The sequence below is a fragment of the Malus sylvestris genome, chromosome 12 (genome assembly GCF_916048215.2).
Source record: "Malus sylvestris chromosome 12, drMalSylv7.2, whole genome shotgun sequence".
Classification (NCBI taxonomy): Eukaryota; Viridiplantae; Streptophyta; class Magnoliopsida; order Rosales; family Rosaceae; genus Malus; species Malus sylvestris.
In genome coordinates, this window is record NC_062271.1 from 9,781,312 (window position 1) to 9,805,479 (window position 24,168).

The window sequence follows — 24,168 nt, forward strand, 5'->3', positions numbered from 1 at the left end:
GTAGGGTATAATTATAATGTTTGGGTTTATTGATAAATTTAAGTTTTATTATTAATTTCATTTTATACTTAATAGTAATTATGCAATAGGGTAAAATAGACAATTAACATTCAAAATTTTAAGTTGGGTGTAAAAAAAGGTTGCATGGGTTTAAATAAAATTACCCTTACATTATATATCACCTCATTTGACCAAATTGGATATTAACAACTTGCCTAAAAATATAATATATATATATACACACACACACACACATATATAATATTCATTACCTAGTGACATATATATTCATGACCTAGAATACATGATTGCCATTAAACTATGTCATTTATACAACAAGTCATTTATCGCACACCAGAATAAATTATTTATTTATAGAAGGCACATAGTACAATATTTTGCTTTGGCAAACTTTGTCAATTTGATTTATTCATTATACGATCGTACTTATACTGTCATTTATTGTCAGGAATTATTGAGCAACTAGATCCACTGATCAACATTGTTGCTGATTAAAGAAGTCTTCCAACTTATAGATTGATGAGCCACGCGCTCATGGTGATCTCTTGTCTGACCGGACACCCACTTGCTCGGACATTCACTTATTGGGACACCTATGTGCCTGGATCCAACTCGATGACCCTACATATAGCCCCAACTTGATGACCCTACGTATGGCCCTGACTCAAAGACCTGACTTGCAGACCCGATCCACGGATCCGACACATAGACCCAATATGCGAACCCGACAAGTGGACCTGAGTCATGTCAAGAATCAACTTATACTGAGTGCATGTCGACATAAAATAGATACTTGCAATAAGGAATACCAGGAGCTGAGCCGCCTCACAGCGAGCATAGCCTCTAACCGAGCCGCCTCGCAACGAGCATCGCCTCCAACAGAGCAAACGCCTCGCCGATAGCATAGCCTCTAGCCGAGCAGCAACGAGTATAGCCTCCAGCTGAGCAGTCTCGTATCGTGTGATACCTCTAGCCGAGTATTGCTTTATGTTGAGCATTGCCTTAGGTCGAGTATTGGTTCAAGACATCTAGCCACTTCGGCCCGTACATGGATTGGATTTGAAGTCTCCAGCCAAAAGATTCTCTTAACTGAAGACTTGGGGGACTACTGTTGGTACCACACATATTGGGCCTCATACTTTGATACATTGGGCCTTATTACCCAACCCATATGATTATGTAAAAGGAGGAGCCCCTTATTCTATAAAAGGGAACTCATCCCCCTCACAAAGAGGACTCTAGGAACCCATCAGAGGGCAATACCCTCACAAACACAACAACACTCTCTTTCTCTGGGGGACTCCCCCTCATCCTTGTAATCCATACATACAGTCAGAGAAATACAATCAGTGTGGACGTAGCCCAAACATTAGGGTGAACCACAATACATCTTGTGTTATTTACTTTTCATGCAGATTCACGGTCGGATTTACGTTGTTCCAAAAGCTCCGGTTTTGTGCATCAACAAATCTTTATATGTGATTGTAGACATCAAAATTTCGGTGAAATAAATGTTGACCAATAATTACAATTTCAACGTTCACGTGTCACATAAATTTTACACGTAGTGTGTGACTAAACGAAAAATCAGAATAAATTGAAAAAGTCATCAAAAAGGACACATGTTAACACCTGGCAGAAACGATTTATTTCCTCTGCATATTATATTCAAAATTAGGCATTGGAAAATTCTATAAATAGGAAGCCAATGCATTCATTTGGGGGGGGGGGAATTCAGAACCAATTCATAACCAATTCCTAACCAATTCATATTACACCAAAACCTCGAAGCTCTGAAGCTCTGAAACTCCGAAGCTCTTAAGCATCCAGGTTCCCGAAGAATCAAGAAAGCCTTCTTTGTTCTTCGTTCATCGTTCTTCCAAGATCAAGCCCCGACGGCCCTTTGAAGAACTTCCACCAATTCAAGATCAAGCCCCGACGACCCTTGAAGAAAGTGTTCACCGTTCATCACCGTTATTCAAGATCAAGCCCAAAAGCCCTTGAAGATCCGTCAATCATTGTTCTTCAAGATCAAGCCCAAAAGCTCTTGAAGGTCCGTTCATCACCGTTATTCAAGATCAAACCCAAAAGCCCTTGAAGATCCGTTCATCACTGTTATTCAAGATCAAGCCTCAACGGCCGTTGAAGAAACGCTCATCCTCAAGATCAAGCCCCAACGGCTCCTTGAAGATCTGCTCAAATCCATCTTTAAGATCAAGCCCACGGCCCTTGAAGAATGTTCATCATTAGATCAAGCCCAACGGCCCTTTGGATCAATTGCACATCCACAAATCAACACCTTACGGAGATCGAATCAGAGGATCAAATTTGAGAGAGATTGTAACCCAAAATCATCAAATACAAATATTATTTTGTACACGTGTTCTTGTCTCATTTGTTTAAGGAAAATTACGTGATTACAAATTTGGCACGCCCAGTGGGACAATCTCTACCTCTCATCTCTTTCTCCATTCAAGAAATCTAATCACACCTCAAAATCAATGGCATCAAGCAAAGGACAAGCCGTTCTCGCAACCACCAAGGGAAGGATCTTGAGCACTTCTGCCGTGAACGGACAATCCATTGGAGCCACAAACACTCCTCAACATGCCGCTTCAAAGTTGGTATCACTAAAGGAGCAAGGGGAGCATCAAAGGCGCGAGTCTATCATCAACCTGACCTCACTAGGGGCACCGAAGCATGCTGCTAAGGCACACAAGATGACATCCCAAAGCAGCCAACAACGTTCTTTGTCAGCATCCTGGATGTCTAAAGGAAAGTCACGTCTATTGGTTGCACAAGTCATGACCATCGGCGTTACCTCTATTAAAGAACAACTGGCTCAAATGAATGAAGCGATCGCAAGGCTAACACGGATTGTGGAAGAAAAAGACTTGCAAATCGCTGCACTTGTCAGTCAACTGGAGCCACAGGATGGCGAGAACCCCGACCCAGAGGATGATCCACTAAATAGAGGAGCTGGCGAATAAGAGAAGCCTCCGGTGGAGAAGATCGATGTGAAGCCGGAGCCAGACCAAGCAGCGGCACTCATGGGATATTTTTCTATCCAGCAGCTACAGGAGATGATCATCAACACCATCAAGGCACAGTACGAAATGAGCTCACATACCTCCTTGTTCTACTCGAAGCCTTACTCCAAGAAGATTGATGCCCTGAAAATGCCAAGGGGTTATCAACCACCAAAGTTCATGCAGTTTGATGGAAAAGGAAACCCAAAGCAGCACGTTGCACATTTCGTCGAAACTTGCAACAACGCGGGGACGGAGGGAGACTACCTCACCAAGCAGTTTGTGCGCTCGCTGAAAGGAAACGCCTTTGAGTGGTACATGAACTTAGAGCCTGAGTCCATCAACAACTGGGAGAAATTGGAAAGAGAATTCCTTAACCGCTTCTACGGCACCCGCCGCACTGTAAGCATGCTGGAGCTGACAAGTACGAAGCAATGGAAAGATGAGCCAGTCGTGGACTACATCAACCGATGACGCACTCTAAGTCTTGACTGCAAAGACAGACTTTCGGAGACCTCCTCGATCGAGATGTGTGTTCAAGGCATGCAGTGGGGATTACACTACATCCTTCAAGTCATCAAACCACGGACATTCGAGGAGTTAGCCACCCACGCCCATGACATGAAGTTGAGTATCGCCCATCATGGGAAGAAAGAACCGATCGCCGACTACAAGAATGAAAAAGTTCTTGGGATAAAAATGGAGAAGGCTGCTTGGAAATCCACCAAGGAAGCAATGACGGTCAACACAGCTTCCGTCAAAATCTCTACACGAGGCAAGACGATTCAAACTGAAGCTTTTTGTGATCAAGAGATGCGTAAATGCACGTTGAAGGAGCTTGAGAAGAAGACTTATCCATTCCCCGACTCTGATGTGGTTGCCATTTTGAAAGACTTGCTTGACAAAAAGGTGATCGACCTACCTGAGTGCAGACGGCCAGAAGAGATGAATCGCACTGATAGTCCAAGATACTGTAAATTCCACCATTTCATCAGTCATCCAAAGGAAAAATGCTTCGTGCTGAAAGACCTCATCATGAAGCTGGCTCAGAAAGGAATCATCGAGCTAGATCTTAATGATGTGGTGAAGTTAAACTATACCACTGTCACTTTTGGCTCTTTCGACTCAAAATCTTCACCTCAACCGTTGGGGGCATGCTCCAAAACCATGACAGTCAAGTCAAGTGAAGTTGAAGGATGGACTTATGTCACTCCAAAGAAACTGCACAAGAAGCATAAGTCTTATCCACAAGTTCACCCATCGGAAAGGGGGCAAAGCAGCTTTCGCCAACCTCCAAAGCGATGTGAAAATGTTGAAGATGAGGAAATTTCGACACAAAGATCGACCATGCACGATCTCTTCTTCCTCAGCAAATTATTCAGCTACTCGGTTAAGGCTCCTTGCTATAAAGATTGCGAGGAATGCCTCTCCAGGCAGCAACCATCTCTTCCACAAGTTCACCAATGGGAAAGGGGGCAAAGCAGCTCCTGTCAACCTCCAGAACAATGTGAAAGTGTTGGAGATAATGAAACTTTGACACAAAGATCATCTATCCCCATCATGATGCGTGACATCTTCCCAGAAAACTTCTTCAACTACTCAGTCAAGGCTCCTTGCTATGAAGATTGCGAGGAGCGACTCTCCCAGATCGCTTGACGAACCAACACCAACTGCTCTTTGCCTGCACGAGCCTAAACTACATGGCACTAAGCTCCTGGTCTGCACGAGCATAAAAGGCAACACTAACGCTCCTGGTCTGCACGAGCATAAAAGGCGATAACCCAAGCTCCTCGTCTGCATGAGTTGAAACTGCAAACAGCACCAAATGCTCCTGGTCTGCATGAGCATAAAAGGCAACATCAATGCTCTTAGCCCGTAAGAGTATAAATTGCGTACGGCACAAATAAAAAAAATGTATTTGAACTACGTTATGACTTGATCTCTTCTTTGGAAGGGTACGTAGGGAGATCGAACATTCAACTTTGAGTTCAGTCACATCAAAATAAATAAATAATTGTTTTATTAAAGAAAGTCAATTTTATTACAAAAAAAATGAATACATATGTTATTGTGTATTTTTAAAAAAAAAATTATAGTTTGCAATTGCTTCAGCCCAGGCCTCCCTCCATTTTACAGGCCCAGAAGCCCAAGGATTGGCTGATGCCATGAGCCGTGCAAGAGGCTCATTCTGCTTCTTCCTTCATCTTCCTCTTCAATCGGACAGCCATGCCTGGTTTCGACGCGGTCCGACTCAGTTGCTCAGCGCTCAGCAATGGCATCCACGCTTCTGTTTCCGTTCGTCATGCCCTCCAAGACATCTCTAAATTCGTCGTCATCTTCACCGGTCTTTGTGCCGCTCTCTGCTGCCTCACTCCACCAAACCCCGTCTGCTACACATGGTGCGCACACCCAGAACGAGTTAGCCTCCACCACCAACCGTGCACGCCACCTAGCCCCTCATCTCACCACAGCTTGATCTCGTCTTCTCTCGTCTGCCCTCATCTTCCCCTGCGACGTAACTGCAGCTCAGCAGCCACACCTTCGAGAACACAAGGCCTCAACGCCAGGCCGTATCCTCCGCTCCTCCTCTGTGCAAACCTACGTCTCCAAACTTACGACCTCGTCGTCGTTCTGAACCATAGTAGAGTAGCAGCATCCGAGATAGAACATCTTCAACGTGGCATTCATCTACTCTCTCGTCGTCAGCATTGGAGGACAGGCTCTGTCTCTGCCACCCCTGACTCTCTCTGCTACACGCGACCGACTCGATCACGATTGCTCCGTGTCCTGGCTCCACGCCTGGACTGTCTCCCTGATTGGTGGTTGCATCAAGAGGAGGGAAATCTTTTCTGCTACACGTCAGGGCATTGAGAAACCTCCATGAGTGCTTGTATCACTTGCTGTCAAATAAAATAAAATAAAACTCTGGTTGAGGTTTAGTTGTCTTGAGCACAAGGTTTGATCTCAATAGGGCATCTTTGACAAACGATGACACGGGCAGAAGTGTCATCTGAGCATAAGCTTCGTCTGTTTCGGTGTCTGCATGCAAGATGACATGGTGAAGGAGACATTAGCTTGGATAGTTCAGTATTTGATCATCCACATCCTTGAAGACGCAAACTGTTCGTTGCTGGCTCCACCCTCGTCGCCATCGCCGTCTTCCTCCTCACCCAGTGCATCATCTGGCCACCATGGTCAAAGTCGGTGAAGATTTTCAAAGGGATCGCTGTCAAACGACTAGCCGGTTGTGAAGCTCGACGCTCTGCTCTGCCTCAAGCTTCGTCTCCGTCAACTCCAGCTCTTCCCTGCAAATTCCCCAGCCCATCATCAAAATTTATACAAAAAAAATATAATAAAAAAAATGAGATAGTGGAGCAAAGTGATGCTGGCACCACGTGAAGAAAAAAATGGGGTGCATCTGGCACCGAAAGCAGACGGAAAAAAAAAAAATATATATATATATATATATATATAATAAAAATAATAAAAGTTGAAAGGTTCATGATGGTGGTGGGTGTGAGCACCACCGAAAGCAAAAAAATAAAAAAATAAAAAATGATGGTGGACGACACCATGTGAAAAAAAAATAGTAATCATAGAGTCCTTTGGTGCTTTTAACACCATGTGAAAAAAAAAATGTACACTGAGTGAAACAAAGCTTGTTTATTGATTTCTCTAAATTTTTTTTTACATAAACGTACGTTTACATGAAAAAAAAAATTGTGCAAACAAACGGGAGGGAGTCTTCATTGCTCAAGTGGCGAAGGTTGATCATTTGAAGCTTCATTACGCGGTACAGCCCCAGAAGACGAAGGCAAATGCTGTTGGAACAAACCCACAAACCTCTGATGATCAAGTAAAATCTGACCATCAGATTCCTGCATCTGGTCAATCTTCCTCTTCATGTTTGTAGCATAGTTATGTGCGAGTCTGTGTAACTATTTATTCTCATGCTTGAGCCCTCTAATATCCTGTTTGAAACTCATCACTTCAGTCGCCAATGATTCAACTTGACGGGTTCGAGCAAATAGACGTTGGGCCATATTAGACACAGAACCTGCACACTGTACACTGAGAGCCAGAGAATCCTTAACAGCCAACTCATCAGACCGTTTGGAAAGCAGTCTGTTATCTTTAGGAGTGACAAGGTTCCGGACCACCACCGCAGCGGTCATATCATTCTTCATCACCGAATCCCTAACGGTAAGAGGACCAGTAGGGGATATGAAGGATAGGCGCCATATGTTGTCTGGAGAAGGCGGGACTGCCTTCACCAAGGTTCAAGCCAAAACGACTGTCGGAGAGGCCAGACATTTTCAAAGGTGTTGAAAGAAAGAAGAGGTCAGACAAGTCAAGATCGTAGAAGTGCAAGAAAGGAGTTTCTACAAGCAGAAATTAAAGTGTGCTTTGAAATGTCCTACGTACCTCTATAAAAATCAGCACTCGACGGGATTTCAGAGATCGAAAAGGCAAACTTAGAAATCGAAGAGGTGCTAGCTTTCTCAAAAGCTGGGCTTGCTCAGAAACCACGGGCCAATCTTCTTTTCCAGATTTGTCCGCACTTGTCACATGCAACCTCTGCACTCGACGGAGCTCAGAACTCGAAGAGGCAAGCTTAGAAATCAGAGAAGCATCTGCTTTTCCAGACATGTCAACATCAGTCACATGCACACTCAGCTTTGTGCAAATCACGGGCAATTTGTCGAAGATTTTTTGTGAAGTAGAAAGCACGTGAAGTTTACTGTTCAATCATCCAACGGTTGCCGATAATAGTGAAAGAACAGTACCGGTTATTAATCCATATAAATGTCAACCTTTACCCTCCATAGCAAGACAGACATACAGAACCTTTCTTCATCTCCGAGAATGCCTTCCCAACGAAGCCTCTCGAGTCACTCAGTATTCCTTATTCCTTGGGGTACCTCTACAAACAAATGACACCAAAGCAAAAGTATCTCACATCACCAAGGTAGAAAGCAAGAGTATCTCATATCATGCGTTCTCCCTATCCTTTCCTTTGTCCTTGTTCTTACCTGCAAAGACAAGGATAAAGAAAGCAATATGTCGGAATCTCCACTCAAACTCAGGTAAGGAATCGACTACCTGGAACCTTTGCTTGGTTGCTTACATGGTATTGCTCTCGAGTACTCGTCTTCCACTGCTGCTATACTTCCAGAAAAGCTGCCACATCTGCCTGGAAAACAGATAAGGCAAATGAAAATGATACCTTGCAGCATGTGGAGACAACGTGCAGAAGAAACAAGCAGAGAAGAATGCAGCCTGCACAGTCAACTCAGCAGAAGAGTCTGAGTTGAGGAACTCGAGAAGATGCCACATCTACCTGGGGAACAAATAAAGGAAGTGAAAATGATACATTGAAGCATGTGGAGACAAGCACAATAAAGCACGTGCCGATTCATCCGCTACTTCTTCAAAATCAAAAGTATCTCATATCATCAGGGTTGCAATCACTCTGGGTGGAGGACTCGTTTTGACCCTCAAATTCTTGGGTCGACTCCCTAGGCGTTGTGGGCCGCACGTGCCGATTCACCACCCTTGAATCAAATTCTTAAAGATCAAGTAACCAATTGGAAGAAGAGCCCATCAATCTTGAAGATCATACTGTTGATCAAACTGCTCAGGTGTGAATTAGAAAGATTGAACAAAGCAACAAGTCGTCACCTTCACCTCGTGCCTGCTTGCCATGTGTTCGAGTCAACCTTTAAGAATCAAGCCTCAACGGCCCTTGAAGAAATCTCCAGCCAAATTCAAGATCAAGCCTTGACGGCCCTTGAGGAAATCACGAGTCTGATTCAAGATCAAGCGACCACCACCCTTGAATCAAATCCAGTTCAAGAATAAGCTGTGGAAAGTCAACAATTTGAGGAATCCAGAAAATCCTCCAACCCAGTTCAAGATCAAAGCTATGGAAAGTCAACAAGCGCAAAAACAAATACGTGCCAATTCATCCACTACCAAAGCCAAAGATCATCTACCACATAAAGCTCCTTGTGGTCCAATTTCAACCTTCAAGATCAAGACTCGACGGCCCTTGAAGAAATTTCAAACAAAGTTCAAGAACAAAACTCAACGGCCCTTGAAGAAACTTTCAACCCAATTCAAGATCAAGCCTCAACGGCCCTTGAAGAAATCTCAAGCCCAATTCAAGATCAAGCCTCAATGGCCCTTGAAGAAATCTCCAGCCTAATTTAAGATCAAGCCTCAACGGCCCTTGGATTGACATCTACACTAAGGGACTTCAAAACGCATCTCCTACATGTGACAAGCACGTGTATACAATGTGCCTTGAAGTGGGAGTATTTGTAGACATTGAAATTTTGGTGAAATAAATGTTGACCAATAGTTACAATTTCAACGCTCACATGTCACATAAATTTTACACGTACCGTGTGACTAAATGAAAAATCAAAATAAATCAAAAAAGTCATCAAATAGGACACATGTCAACACCTGGCAGAAACGATTTATTTCATCTGCATATTATATTCAAAATTAAGCCTTAGAAAATTCTATAAATAGGAAGCCAATGCATTCATTTGGGGGGGGGGGGGAATTCAGAACCAATTCCTAACCAATTCATATTACACCAAAACCTTGAAGCTCTGAAGCTCTGAAACTCCGAAACTCTCAAGCATCCAGGTTCCCAAAGAATCAAGAAAGCCCTCTTCGTTCTTCGTTCATTGTTCTTCCAAGATCGGGCCCTGACGGCCCTTGGATCAACAATCATCCACCTTCAAGATTAAGCCCCGACGGCCCTTTGAAGAACTTCCACCAATTCAAGATCAAGCTCCAAAGGCCCTTGAAGAACTTCCACCAATTCAAGATCAACCCCCGACGGCTCTTGAAGAAAGTGTTCACCGTTCATCACCGTTATTCAAGATCAAGCCCAAAAGCCCTTGAAGATCTATCAATCATTGTTCTTCAAGATTAAACCCAAAAGCCCTTGAAGGTCCGCTCATCATCGTTATTCAAGATCAAGCCCGAAAGCCCTTGAAGATCCGTCAATCATTGTTCTTCAAGATCAAGCCCAAAAGCCCTTGAAGATCCGTTCATCACCGTTATTCAAGATCAAGCCTCAACGGCCCTTGAAGAAACGCTCATCCTCAAGATCAAGCCCCAACGGCTCCTTGAAGATCCGCTCAAATCCACCTTCAAGATCAAGCCCACGGCCCTTGAAGAACGTTCATCCTTAGATCAAGCCCAACGGCCCTTTAGATCAATCGCACATTCACAAATCAACACCTTACGGAGATCGAATCATAGGATCAAATTTGAGAGAGATTGTAACCCAAAATCATCAAATACAAATATTATTTTGTACACGTGTTCTTGTCTCGTTTGTTTTAGGAAAATTTCGTGTTTACAGTGACATTACACTTTTGAATAATACTACACTTGAAAATTGTTTTATGATCCGGTATACTGCTCTTTGAAGGACAATAAGTGTAGCAACAATTCCTTAAAAAGAGTATATATGTTAAAGAATTGATTGAAATAACTATAACAGAAGTAAGTTAAAGAGTAGATAATGGAAAATTGGATGCAAAAAATATATCAGCCGCGACGTAAATGTAAGTGGTGTGAGAGACTTTCCTGATTATGCCTTGATTGTCTTAAATCGACACAGGAGGATTTGGTGGTGATGAAGCAGTATCTAAAAGGGCTCATCAGTATGAGTATAGGATTACTTGGTATTTCGTCTTTGCTTGCATTGCAGCTTTAGGAGGCTCTCTCTTTGGCTATGATCTTGGTGTTTCAAGTTAGTTTTCTTCTTGGTTTATGATTCAAAATTTGAAATAAATTAGATTTATTTTCCCAGGCACCCCTTTCTCTCGTAAGCATAGGGGGCAGAGGCTGAGGTTCTAAATTCAATGACTATGTGATATGAAAATCTAGGAATAAAAAGTTTGGAAGGCATGATGCAATAGGTAAACTAAAATTGACAGCTGCAAAAGGATGGAAACGGAAACCACTTGCTAGCATCCAACTAAACTTGACATTTCTACGTGCACCCACAAAATTTCATCCTTCAAATGATGTTGCTTTGAACCAAAGTATGTGGAAAAAAGAGTGAAAACCTGATTAGCAATTACCACTTCCAGTGGTGCCATGGTGCTAAGTTTTCCTCCTCGAATCTCCAACAAATAAGCTCCTCTGTAATTTCTGCCTAAACACTAAAATAAAAAATTGGTACATAGATGAAGAGTTAAGACTACCTTCCATAAATCAATAGAGAACTACGATAATGTGAAAATCCGCATGTATAACCTATGCATCCATCGTTATAGGTTTCAGCAGAAATACCATATTTTCAAAATCACTGATGATTCAATTTTAACCTAAAACCCGAGACCATCTCCGGTTCTTGGCAGATAATTTTCAATAAACAGCCACGCATGTGAAATGAACAAAAAGAAACAGATATCTCAGGGATTAATAGTTTACCATCAACGGAGATCTCTGTGAGCTAGGCCGGCCTAGACGCTGTAAATCACACGACACCTCCAAAATATCCATGGAAAGTACAGCACCAAGCACCCAATCCAATTCGAATCCATAGTGCTATGATAAAGAACAAAGAAAAAGTTAATTATTACAACCCCATATTTTATAAATGCCATATCCCAATCTTGTACTCGATCATATACCAAAGTATTGAGGCTAACATTTCTAATCTAAAAGCCTAGAAATCATAAAGCAAAGAACAAATATTTTGTCTTGTAAGCAACCATGCCTATACAATCGAATTCGCTTACCAAAATGGTCTTACTAATATTATTCCCAGAAAAGAAAATTGAATAAAAAGAAAATAAGATAAACCAAAAAACTTTCTTTGATTTTGAGCTCGCCTCATAAAAATTCCTTTAGTTAAGAGAATATAATAAACCATACATTAATACAATATCTTAACTGAATTAGCCTTTTGGATTGAATAAATTAGATAAGAATCAAGCGATTGAATAAAATAGATGACAGGAGTGTAAAAATCATTACCTTTTGATTTGTCATATCTATGATTCATAGTATCATAATATCCTGTGAACCAGATTTGTTAGACTGATGCATAGCTTCAGTACTAATGTTTTTACAAAACTAATTTGAGAGATTAGAGGCTTGTGAGATACGCAGTTTTTAGTTTTTATGTACATTTGAAGAGAGATTTTTTTATGTTTTCTGAAGGAAACAAATACAGAAAATGATAATAGAAGGCTCTGTTTGGTGTTCTAAACAACTAAATCGATGCTTTCATGGCATTTATTTTCAATCTTGATTGCACTTCTTCGAAGTAATTATCCACTTCTCATATTTCCGTCGCTTGATTCTCAGTTTATTTATTCAATTAAAAGCCCAGAAAAAATTGGATCACTACTACAACAAAACAAAAAGGAGGGCAATCATTTTTCTTTGCTAAATTTTCAAATTGTTGCAAAAACTTTTCAATGATATACCTTAGTTGCAACATGTTGTCAGTGATGTACTCCTTATCTAACATTCGAACGAAGAGAGATGTAGGTGTAGAGGTCAATGGAGGAAGCCAACGAACAAAGCTGTGAGAGGGAAGGCAAAGTTATGGTCGTTCAATTCTATGAGAGGGAAGCAAAATGTATATTACTTATGCAAAAACTTGCATATTTATTTCATTCCCAACACTCATATCTTTAGTAGGAATACAAATTCATCAAATAGTTGGTTGAACACGAAACCGGATAAAAATCCAAACATTCCAAGGTCTAGTAAACAACATTGCGATAGAGTCCAAGTTCTTCAGCAGCTGTGATGATAAAAGGCATGAAATCATAATCACCAATATTATTCAACGAAAGATATAGAAATTTGGTAATAAGCATGCATGAGATTCATACAATCTTTTCATATATTGCATAAAAATTAGAAAATTAAAAAAAAATGAAAATAAAAATAAAATAAAAGTACCTCAAAAAAAAATCCTAAATACCAAGCAAATATAGAAGCAATTCAATGATTACCAAAGAGAAATCCACCACGCATGAAATAGAAATTAAACAAAAAATACGGAAAAAAGAAAAGGGTACCTCATACTTCGCCTGCAGCTGCTCTTCATAAACCAAAAATCTTAGATCCTAAATACCAAGAAAACACAAAAGCGATTACCAAGAAAAATCAGAGGCGTTGCTGTCGAAGAGAGGGAGAGACACGCAAAGAAGACGATACCAAATGACTTGAGGATATCCTTAAAGTCCTGTGGAAAAATGAAGGCCCAACATAACCACCAAAATTGATGATGACAGAGGAGATAAGCACCAAAATTGAAGAATAAGAAATTTCACAGCCCAGAAGCTAAAATTAGCAGATAATTAGTAGCTAATGAGATAAACAATATATATATATATGCTTAACAATCCAAGAGTTAAATTAGCACAAACTCATATACTTTAAAGCTAAAATACTCGTTGACCACAAAAAAATTCATGCAAAGATTTAACCATTAAGCATGAATATTAACAACCCAAACTTAAAAAGACAAAAATTAAATTAGCAAATTAATTAAAAAACCCAAATGTCACTTGCTCTGGGATTCATAAATCAGACTCTTGATAGCCATGACCAAGGGCTTCTTGAAATCTTAGCACTCGTACTTTAATTCGTCGTTGGTGCTCCAAAGCCATTTTTGGGGGTTTTTTTTTTATAGAGAGAGTTGAATGAGAGGGATTTCTTAGAGCAACTCCACCCATGGAGCCCTCCCCCCTGGCAATCCACTATTGAATCCACCATTTTGAATAGTAACTGTCTTTAATGAATAGTAACTACCATTAATGAACAGTAATTGTCATTTACATCTCCACCCTTGGAGCCCTCCCCTCTGGCAATAGGCAATAAAATATTAGTTTTTTTGTTTGTTTAAATAATACAAAATAAAATTATTTGTAATTTCGGAAAAGATTTTTTAAATCGTTCTCATTGCGCCACGTGTCATTTTATAAAAAAAACAATTATTTAGCGATGGATTTCGATAAGATTTTTATCCAATGTCATCGTGCCACATGTCGTTATCTTTTGAAAATCTTTGACGATAGATTTCGATTAGATTTTAACTCGTTCAAAATTGCGCCACGTGTCATTATCCGAAAAGATAATTATTGGATATCGATTTCGATAAGATTTTTATCCAATGTCATCGTGCCACGTGTTGTTATCTTTTGAGAATCTTTGACGATAGATTTTGATCAGATTTTAACTCGTTCAAAATTACGCCACGTGTCATTCTCCGAAAAGATAATTATTGGAGATCGATTTCGATAAGATTTTTATCCAATATGATCGTGCCACATGTCATTATCTTTTCAGAATCTTTGAGGATAGATTTCGATCATATTTTTAACGAATGACGGCATGCCACGTGGCCTCATCTACAATCCGATCCTTTCTGAATCGTCCATATAATCCACCATCCATCCTCACAAATCTCACACCAATTTTCTCAACATCTCTATCTCATTATTCATAGTTTCTGCTTCTTCTTCACCATCCATCCTTACAATGTCTTCTTCTTCATCAAGGATGATGTGGGAAATCGATCAGCAAGAGGAAGAATTGTTTAACCAATCTGAAGGAATGTTCAACCTTTAGATAGCCGAAAATGAGATGGAAGAGGATGAGGAGCGTAGAAGGAGAGATGACGAAACAAGAATGGCCAGAGCATCACATTCCCGTCGAGTCATCCAGACTGTTGCTCAGATATGCAGGCCTAACCATTCAAGAAACCTTGATAGAAGCAGACAACGACAGGGTGAAGAGCTGTTGGACGATTACTTTGTCCATAACAGTGCATTTCCTGATACGTACTTCAGACGCCATTTTAGAATGGAACGACATTTGTTCAACAGAATCATGACTGATGTTTGCAACCATGATTCTTACTTTGTGCAAAAGAAGGATGCTTGTGGTGTTATAGGTCTCCTGCCTCAGCAAAAAATCATTGCTGCGTTGCGGATGCTTGCGTATGGAGCATCTGCAGACCAAGTGGATGAGATAACAAGGATGGGGAAATCAACCATTCTTGAGGCCCTGATGAGGTTTTGCGAAGCAGTCGAATCTTTGTACACCGCAGAGTACCTCCGAAAACCTACTCGCATGGACTTGCAAAGGCTTCTGAAGAAGGGCGAGATGCAAGGTTTTCCTGGGATGATAGGAAGCATCGATTGTATGCACTGGACGTGGAAAAACTGTCCAAGTGCATGGCAAGGTGCATATGGGGACAGAAAAGGATCAAAATCTATCATTTTGGAGGCAGTGGTATCTTTTGATACATGGATATGGCACGCCTTTTTTGGGGTTCCGGGGGCTCAAAATGATCTCAACGTCCTTGCCCGATCCCCAGTGTTCAACGACGTCCTGCAAGGAAAGGCACCAAAAGTCACGTACGTCGTCAACAGACGTAGGTATGACAGGCCATACTACCTAGCTGACGGCATTTACCCACGGTGGGAAACATTTGTCAAAACATTGCCACGTCCGCGAAGTGCAAAGGAAAAACACTTTGCAAGCTGTCAAGAAGGGTGCAGGAAGGATGTGAAGCGTTGTTTTGGTATCCTTCAAGCTCGTTGGGCGATCGTCAGGGGTGCTGCCAGAATGTTCGATGTAGAGTCACTTCAATCCATCATGATGACGTGCGTCATTCTTTACAACATGATTGTGGAAGATGAGTTCGATTATGATGCGGTTGATGAATATGAGCCAGAGCCAGACACGATGAACAATTCAAGAACACGGATACATTGTGTGCATGATGCCACCGAAGAACCCGTGCAACACGAGCCATTAGAAAGGGATGGACGTTACAATGAAAGGGTCATTCAACGATATACTGCACTTCAAAGGTCATCTATGCACAATGATCGGCAAATTGACTTGATAGAGCACTAGTGAGCATTGAAACAAGCTGAAGATACTTAAGTTTATTTAGTATGTTTGTTTGTATTTGGTGTGTTTATGTAATTTTATTTGGTGTGTTTTTTGTAGTGAGTTTTTTATTATTTCGTATGATTATGTAATTTTATTTGGTGTGTTTTTTGTAGTGAGTTTTTTATTATTTCGTATGTTTATGTAATTTTATTTGGTGTGTTTATGTAATTCCAATTGGTGAGTTTTTAAGTTTTATTTGATGTGTTTTATAATTTCATTATACGTGAACAATTTGATGAATAAATATTCTATTATTAGGATAAATATATTACGAAATTAAATAAATGTACTCTCACTTTAAATAAAGTACTAACTTCAATAAATTGGAAACAACATAAATAATAAATTACAACCCAAAGTTATTGGAAAACTATGGGCTCCAATTACAAAAAGTACCCTATTCATCACCACTTAGCCAATCTATGGTGCTAGGATCATCTTGTCTTGTTGTGCTAGGACCATCTTGTCTTGATCTCGCTTCTCTTGCACGCCTCCTTTGCACCACATCCGCTTTCTCCGATTGCCAAAAATATTTAGAATTTGGAGACATCCCTTCTAAACGCGTGTTCATAATGTCACGATCTCGTTGTGTAATTCTTTCTTCTTTAAGCAACTCCCTTTCTTGCCTAAGTAGCTCTCTTTCCCTCTGTTCAGCTTGAAATGCTTGTTGAATAGCTGCAGCTTTTGCCTCATCTCTAGTCTTTTCAGCCTCATATTTCGCCAATTCCCATGCCAACATCAATTCACCTTGACGAGCAAGTTCTTGCATGTACTTTCCATAATCATTCTTGGAAGCACTCCCTTTCCTCTTTGAAGCCTTCTTACCTAGAGGCCTAATTGGATAACGGGTCGACCCCGACGCTTGTTCAGGAATGGGCGTTTCAGGCATTTCTTTTCCATCTTCTTCATCAACATAGGAGCCATGATCGGGTGTAGAGTGTGGAGGGGTGTTGTGTACAAAGGTGCTGTGTAGAGGGGTGCTGTTCATGCATACTTCTGGACCAACAGGCACAACTTTGAATTTAGGACAATCTTTAACAATATTCCAACATTCCCACCGGTGGAATGATTTGTTTCTTGATTTGATTTTGGCAGCATACCATGCTTGTGCTTGAAGTTGCTACAAATGAATAATAATGAAATTATTAGGTAACAAATAAATAATACAAACAAATAATAATAATGAAATTATTAGGTAACAAATAAATAATACAAACAAATAATAATAATAAAATTATTAGGTAACAAATAAATAATACAAACAAATAATAATAATGAAATTATTAGGTAACAAATAAATAATACAAACAAATGAATAATAATGAAATTATTAGGTAACAAATAAATAATACAAACAAATAATAATAATGAAATTATTATTAGGTAACAAATAAATAATACAAACAAATAATAATAATGAAATTATTAGGTAACAAATAATTAATACGAACAAATAATAATAATGAAATTATTAGGTAACAAATAAATAATACAAACAAATAATACTAATGAAATTATTAGGTAACTAATAAATAATACAAACAAATAATAATAATGAAATTATTATTAGGTAACAAATAAATAATACAAACAAATAATAATAATGAAATTATTAGGTAACAAATAATTAATACGAACAAATAATAATAATGAAATTATTAGGTAACAAATAAATAATACAAACAAATAATACTAATGAAATTATTAGGTAACTAATAAATAATACAAACAAATAATATTAATGAAATTAGGTCACAAATAAATAATACAAACAAATAATAATAATGAAATTAGGTAACAAATAAATAATACAAACAAATAATTATAATCAAATTAGGTAACAAAATAATAATATAAACAAATAATTATAATATATTCTTACCTCATCCGCATAATTTGCCCCACTTCGAACATTACTATTAGCTTGTGTCAAGGCATCTCTCCACGTACTAAAGGAATGGCAAAGTATTTTCCAACGACTGGACATCGATTCTTTGGTTTTTTTCCCACCTATTTGCTCAAGAAATTTGGTATGAATTAAACTCCACATTTCTCGCAACTGCATCTCATTACCCATAAGGGAATTATGAGTAACTTCAACCCAGTTAGTGCACAACGCAACATCTTCAAGAAGCAACCAATTCGTACCTGCATCAGTAGTCATTTTGTGGAAAAAAAATTGGATTGAAACTTTGAGAGAAAGATAGGAATTTGATTGAAAGTAGTTGAGAAAATATGAAATTGTGGTGTAAAGTAGATGGAGAAGAAGTGGTATTTATAGAAAAGTAAAAACAATTTTTTACAAATTTTTTTTCAGATTTTTTACAATTTTTTTTAAATTTTTATTCGAATAATTAATCTCTGCCATTGGATTTAAAAAATTTTGAATTCCAACACTCTAGATTGTGCCATGTGTCACAACAGTAACTTTTCTTAATTTTAAAACTATTTTTTTTTAATTTATAAAGCAGATTAATATCAACCGTTGATCTCAGATCGAACGGTTGATATAAAATCAGCTTTTTTTTTTTATTACCGTTGCAAATCAGACGGTTCTTATTAAAGAACCGTTGGGATCGAACGGACCGTGGGAAGCCACGTGGCTTCCCAACGGTAACTGGGATGTCTGAGCGCGCGGGCCCTCCCCCCTAAAATCCTGTCGGGCGATGCGCCCCTACTCGCGAGTGAGGGGCACGCGCCTGACACAAAAAAAAAAAAAAAAAAGGCCGGACCCAGCCCTTGCGTCAGCGTGACGTCACAAGGCTCGGGGACCAGGCCTGTTAATTTTCCACGGGCCTGCAACTCGGGCTCCCACCCTCACTCGGGCCCTTCACCGCTGGACCTCCTCCCACCAGCCCTCGGGCCCTTTCCTAGAGCCTGTCCCCCGAGCAACAAGAATGACTGAAGTTGCTCTTAGAGAGAAAGTTGAATGACCGACATGTGCATAACCTTCGCCATAGTTGGGTTCAAAAAACGATGAACAGACCAAAAGAAAGACTCCACCCATCATGGACACCTGGATAGCAAGGGCAAATCTGGCACATCATTGTACTAAGACCATCTTGAATCTTAATCTATTACGATGTTAAGCAATGTCGTTTATTTTTCAGGTGCTAACCACTCGCTTGAACTACTGTATTACTTTATACATATGTTATTTATTCATATGTATATTAAGGTCCGTATGCACTTGACAGATTAATCTAGACGAAGAACTACACTCCAATGTCCAAAACCTATTAAAAACAACTTCAATCATCGTCATGCATGAATCTTGATACTCCATATATATAGGTTTTCCATGGTTTCTTTGCTTTAAGCCTTGAAGCACAAAAATGAACGAGAGAGAGAGAGAGAGAGAGAGAGAGAGAGATTACTCTTTCTAGTTTAATGGCTCCTGCTGCAGGTACGTACTTAGTTTGGGATGACTGAAGACTCATGACAGCAGCTGGTGTGATGGTTTAAGGAGTCTGCTTAACTTGACAGGGGCCCTTGCTTGCTCTCCATCCCGTCAATTCATCAACCACCATTGACGAGTCCAAATGTCTGCTTTCGTGAAATTACCCTAACACTAGTTGTAATCATGTTAAGAATGTCTAACAAGTGCGAGGCCAAAATAATCATGTTTTGGTTTGGTCCACTTATAAGTAGAACCTGGATACTCTATATATATTGCATTGCATGGTAAATAATCGTTAAAACTTAATATTACGTGCTCCTCTTTTAATCTCTTGCATTCTAAGATAAACTCAACTGTTAGTATATAGTGGCAAACCTGGCTAAGAATAAGTTCAACCTTTAGCTGCATCGATATTGTTGGACATACAAGAATCCTGTATCGGAAGATATACAAAACAAAATTTGACTCATATTAAATGATTCTACTTCTAATTGCACTAAAAGTTTTGTGATAAACCCACCTCCCTATTATCTAGTTTAACTCATTATGCCGTCTTCTTTCACCACCACTTGAGCTAACTCGAAGAACTTGACTCCATAGAACTTTGTTTCTGGGCTAAAACCTAAATTTTTTAAGCTAATTATTTTTAGGTTTTAGGTCACCATTGGAGATGGTTTAATACTTCCTCATAACCATACGTCATTTTCTATATCAATTTCAAAAAGAGTTTGTTTTATCAATTTTACAGAGCTTGGAAGGCTTTTGGTCGGCAGAAGGGACCGAGTATTTTCACAACAATGATATACAAATTGCACCAATAAAGTCTGTGATTAAATATAATTAAAAAGTGATGCTATCTACATACTTATTTTTATCTTTAACACATTATATGTTAATTTTTGTCAATTGAATCTTCTTTAATTAATTCGATCTGACGATCAAAAATGAAAAGAGTGTATAAAATAAAAAATAGTGTGAACAGCACCACCCTGATTAAGATTGGTCTCCCTCTCCTTCTATTTAATTCTGCCAGTAATGGGACACTATATACATGTGTGTGTGAGTTTTGACTTGTCAAATGACAACTTTCGTCACAATCCTAATCCTCTCAATTGTCCCCGGCGGGCAAAAGTGAGACTAAAATACCTCTTGAGCTGTTCAATTTTCCATGTTTTAAGATTTTTATCAATGTGAGGAACTTTTTGCAACTTGTGCTTAGATTCAATGAGTTGTCCCAACTCCTAATAATCTAAGAGCAACTCCGTCTTAAGGAAATTGCTTAAGCAGTTACTGTTCAATAAAGCAGAAATTGTTTTAGTTCAATGCTCTGGACAATATTTGCTTTGATAATTTACGTGGGGTAAAATTGCTCTAAGAGATTATTAATTGCCTCGATCATTGATATATGTTTGGTATTTGATTTCCCCAATTTTATTCTCGACTGTTGCTTTTGAGAAAAGATACGTAGCCCATGTTAAAATCGAACTGCTGCTAATATTTATGTATCCTTTAGGGAAGCTTTGTTGTATATACATTATAAGATTTGGGAACACGAGTCAAACTAATCATTGGTTTTAACTTTTAAGAGGTTGACCCATGGAATGTAAGCATATAAATATTCAAATGAATATGCATTTTCCTTTTTTTAGTTTTTTACATCAGAGTTATTTAGAGCAGTGTATTACTGTTTGCACTAAAATTCAAATTTATCGTTTTCATAAACTAATTAGATTAGATATCCAGTATCCCCGAATTTAAAAAATTATGTTTTATCTCACTTATTCAGTTACCTAAAAGGAGAAAAGAATGAAACATGCCCACACTATTGATGCATGCATTTCTTCTTTCCTGAATTTTCAAACTTTGAGAGGCAATTTAAAATAATGTTAACCACACAATATTGAGCATTTGCTTTCGGAAAGAGATCATCTCCGAATCTCTTCCATCAAGGCTACCGAATCAAGTATTCAAGACCTTCCAAATTTCATCTAATGATCCACCTGTTTTGACCTCTTAAAAGCTGTGATAATTCTTGGCCGTTGGATGAAATTTGGAAGGTCCAAATCATTTAATCCGATGGCCTTAATGGAAGAGATCCGGAGAGGATCTCTTTCCTTTGCTTTATGCTTTCAGCTTAACGAACAGAAAAGAAATAAGAGAACCAACAATATATTTAAGCTGTTATAGGCATAATTTATTGAAAAATTATGAAGGCGATAGAGAGAGAAAAAGGTGCGGCAATGGAGAAGAAGAAGAGAGAGATGTGTAATTGTGGGTGTGTTCTATTCCACCTCATTGTGCCTTTATTTATAGTAGTAGGATAGGTAAAAACCTTTCCCTTTAGGATTACAACATTTAATAGGTAATCAACTCCTAATAGGAATATAAGAGATATTCCAATATATACTAGGATTTACACAATCACATTCCTAATCTAATAGGACTGCAACACTCCCCCTTGAGTGTGTAAATACTCAAGTAAATGGCGCATCAGGTCTTCAGTGATGAAGCAAGTACAATTGATGAAGTCGTCGACACAATAAGTAAATGCGAGTCTTAAATCAACGGAAGAATGCATAAAATGTAAAACTCACAAAACTTTGCTATGGTAAAACCTAAGGTGGGAGAAAAACCCATAGACTAAGGAGAAAAGTGAGAAGTTGCATTAAGTCAAAACTATACGTCATTTGGATGCAAGTAGAAGAGCTCTCAAGGGTATGATCAACCCAGAATGGGTGCCTCGTTAAAACCTAGTTAGGTAGCAAAAACCTAGTGGAAAAAATGCTCCTAATCATAGGGAAAAAGAGTACATTAAGATCAAGTGAGTATACTTCTGGATACTCCCCCTAAGTTTGACATAACTTCCAAATGAGAACTACAAGCATTGCATAGGATAGTTAGGCATATCAATTCCTCGGACAAGCTTCTGGAAGGTTGACTTCGGCAGTAACATCATGTAGAGGTCAGCAAGGTTGTCTGGGATCGGCTTGCATGATTTCAATCTCCTGATGCTGTGCTGATGTGGATGTAGACATAATATGTCTTGGTGTTGACTTTGTTAATGTATCATGGCTTGGTCGGGTTGACACATGCAGCATAATCTTCATGGATCGTCGTTGGGACTCAACGATGGATGAAAACACAGCAATTACTTCGAATATGCTCAACAAGAACTCCTAACCATGTCTCACTTATGGCATAGTGAAGCAAGGTGAGTCTTGGAACGATTCGAATATTTTGCAACTAAGGTCATATCATGGACCTCCAAGATATTGTGATATCCCTAACGGTAAAGACATAACCATTTTGGGATTTTTCCTTGTGCGAGTTTGATAAGTAACTTGCGTCAGCATAACAAACAAGGCAAGCATCATTTTTAGGATCACGGGGGTTGGATTCGCTGAGATGTGTTGGGATTTGCCCTCGTAGTACCTTCAGGATACGTCTTTAATACCAATTCAGTGGCTACGTGTAAGCGCGATGCTGCATCTTTACCAAGATCAACAACAAAGGAGATGTCCTGTCTAAATACAATGAGCTAAGTACAACGAAGCGCAAAGTTGAACTTTAGATATGGAATTTCAGATTCCATAATCTTTTCAAGGGTCTCATTTGCATATAACGTATGGACGATCATAGGTATACTTAAAGGTAACACATTCGAGGTGTAGTTCGACTGGTAGACCAAAATACTGTCAGAACCATGCTTCAACTTCAAGTCAAGGCATAAGGGAGTTTTCCCAAGATCCTTCATCTCAAATTCCATCTTCAGGTGCAAGGCAGTTTTCTCAAGCTCTTCCAGAGTCTTAGTGAGATTCGTGTCAACGACATAAACTGTAACTCTAGCAATTTGGAATAAGACTTCATAGTTTAACATGCAAAGGCATAATTCATATCCCTGACTGATCAAATAATCACTTAGACGGGTATACCACATCCGTCGGATTGTAAGTGAACGCCTCAAATAAGTTAAGAGAGTGTTCCGTGGTTTTGGAACTATTTAAACCAGCCCATGTAATTCTTTGGGAACTTACATGTAAATCTCTGTATCTATATCCCCATGGAGAAAACACTAACCACATTTCATCATGTTGCTATCAATCACATGACGTTTTGAAAGAAACCTTGTGTCGTAAGGCGTGTATCATATTGCATTATTTCATTCATCTCATAATGCTTCATTTCCCACTTGTAACACAACAGGGTTATCTTGGGCAGTGTAGAGACAACAGGTCTAGTACACACTTTGGTAAGGAATTTGACCTGGATTGTAATTTCAGTTGTCCAATCTATTCTACATTGTCACTTAATCAACGGAACACGGTTCGATATCGTCGCTTTTCATTTATGTCGGTAGCTACCATATAAGTGAAAACGTCATCGATGATAATCTCATTTCAATTCCATTTAGCTCATCCAAACTAGTATACTGGACCAAGAACTTTAAGTCTCGGGAGAAATCCAGATTAATCTCATGAGATGGAAATGATTTGAGACAGCGACCGAGTTTAGATTCATTGTTGTGCCGTATCTTCCTTTTTTAGGGAAGTAAATCTTATAAACCAAATGATTTGTCGTGCTCCAAGCCAAGACAGATTGATTGGCTATCTGCCGGTGTACCGGACCGTCCAACAGGGGCGTCCAAACCGTCCAACAAAGGCAGCATACCCTTCGGGGATGTTGAGTTGACGTCCGTTAAATACGTCTATCCTTGCAAGCATGTTTACAGCTGGTATATGATCTCGTCACTTTAGT

The 24,168-nt window shown here is 39.3% G+C and overlaps 2 protein-coding genes across 25 annotated transcripts; both read right to left on the reverse strand.

The window, feature by feature from the left end:
- Positions 1-1,281: 1,281 nt before the first annotated feature.
- Positions 1,282-13,750, reverse strand: LOC126592772 (uncharacterized). 24 transcript variants are annotated; one of them, XR_007612799.1, is made up of 4 exons: positions 12,521-13,744; positions 11,517-11,633; positions 11,150-11,245; positions 1,282-2,320 (listed from the first exon to the last, which is right to left on the reverse strand). XR_007612799.1 is itself a non-coding variant. In XM_050258555.1 (3 exons), exons 1-3 carry the CDS (start codon positions 12,078-12,080, stop codon positions 11,048-11,050), a joined length of 330 nt encoding a protein of 109 aa, XP_050114512.1. In that variant the 5' UTR covers positions 12,081-12,513; the 3' UTR covers positions 9,520-11,047. The 24 variants fall into 24 exon arrangements, 1 of the variants encoding a protein (XP_050114512.1); XR_007612795.1 differs by lacking the exon at positions 1,282-2,320 and having other exon boundaries at positions 9,520-11,633; positions 12,521-12,619; positions 13,124-13,171; positions 13,263-13,746; XR_007612796.1 differs by lacking the exon at positions 1,282-2,320 and having other exon boundaries at positions 9,520-11,633; positions 12,521-12,843; positions 13,124-13,171; positions 13,263-13,746.
- A 2,494-nt stretch (positions 13,751-16,244) lies between these two features.
- Positions 16,245-18,647, reverse strand: LOC126592768 (uncharacterized). Its single transcript, XM_050258551.1, has 2 exons — positions 17,896-18,647; positions 16,245-17,133 (listed from the first exon to the last, which is right to left on the reverse strand). Exons 1-2 carry the CDS (start codon positions 18,175-18,177, stop codon positions 16,411-16,413), a joined length of 1,005 nt encoding a protein of 334 aa, XP_050114508.1. The 5' UTR covers positions 18,178-18,647; the 3' UTR covers positions 16,245-16,410.
- Positions 18,648-24,168: the final 5,521 nt, after the last annotated feature.

Excerpts from the sequence above, each read along its gene's own strand:
- LOC126592772 (XM_050258555.1), bottom strand. Across the intron at positions 11,246-11,516 it reads CACAGAGATCTCCGTTGATG|TGTTTAGGCAGAAATTACAG; the intron begins GTAAACTATTAA and ends TTTTTATTTTAG.
- LOC126592768 (XM_050258551.1), bottom strand. The coding sequence starts at position 18,177 with ATGACTACTGATGCAGGTACGAATTGGTTGCTTCTTGAAGATGTTGCG. Across the intron at positions 17,134-17,895 it reads GGGCAAATTATGCGGATGAG|CAACTTCAAGCACAAGCATG; the intron begins GTAAGAATATAT and ends ATTCATTTGTAG.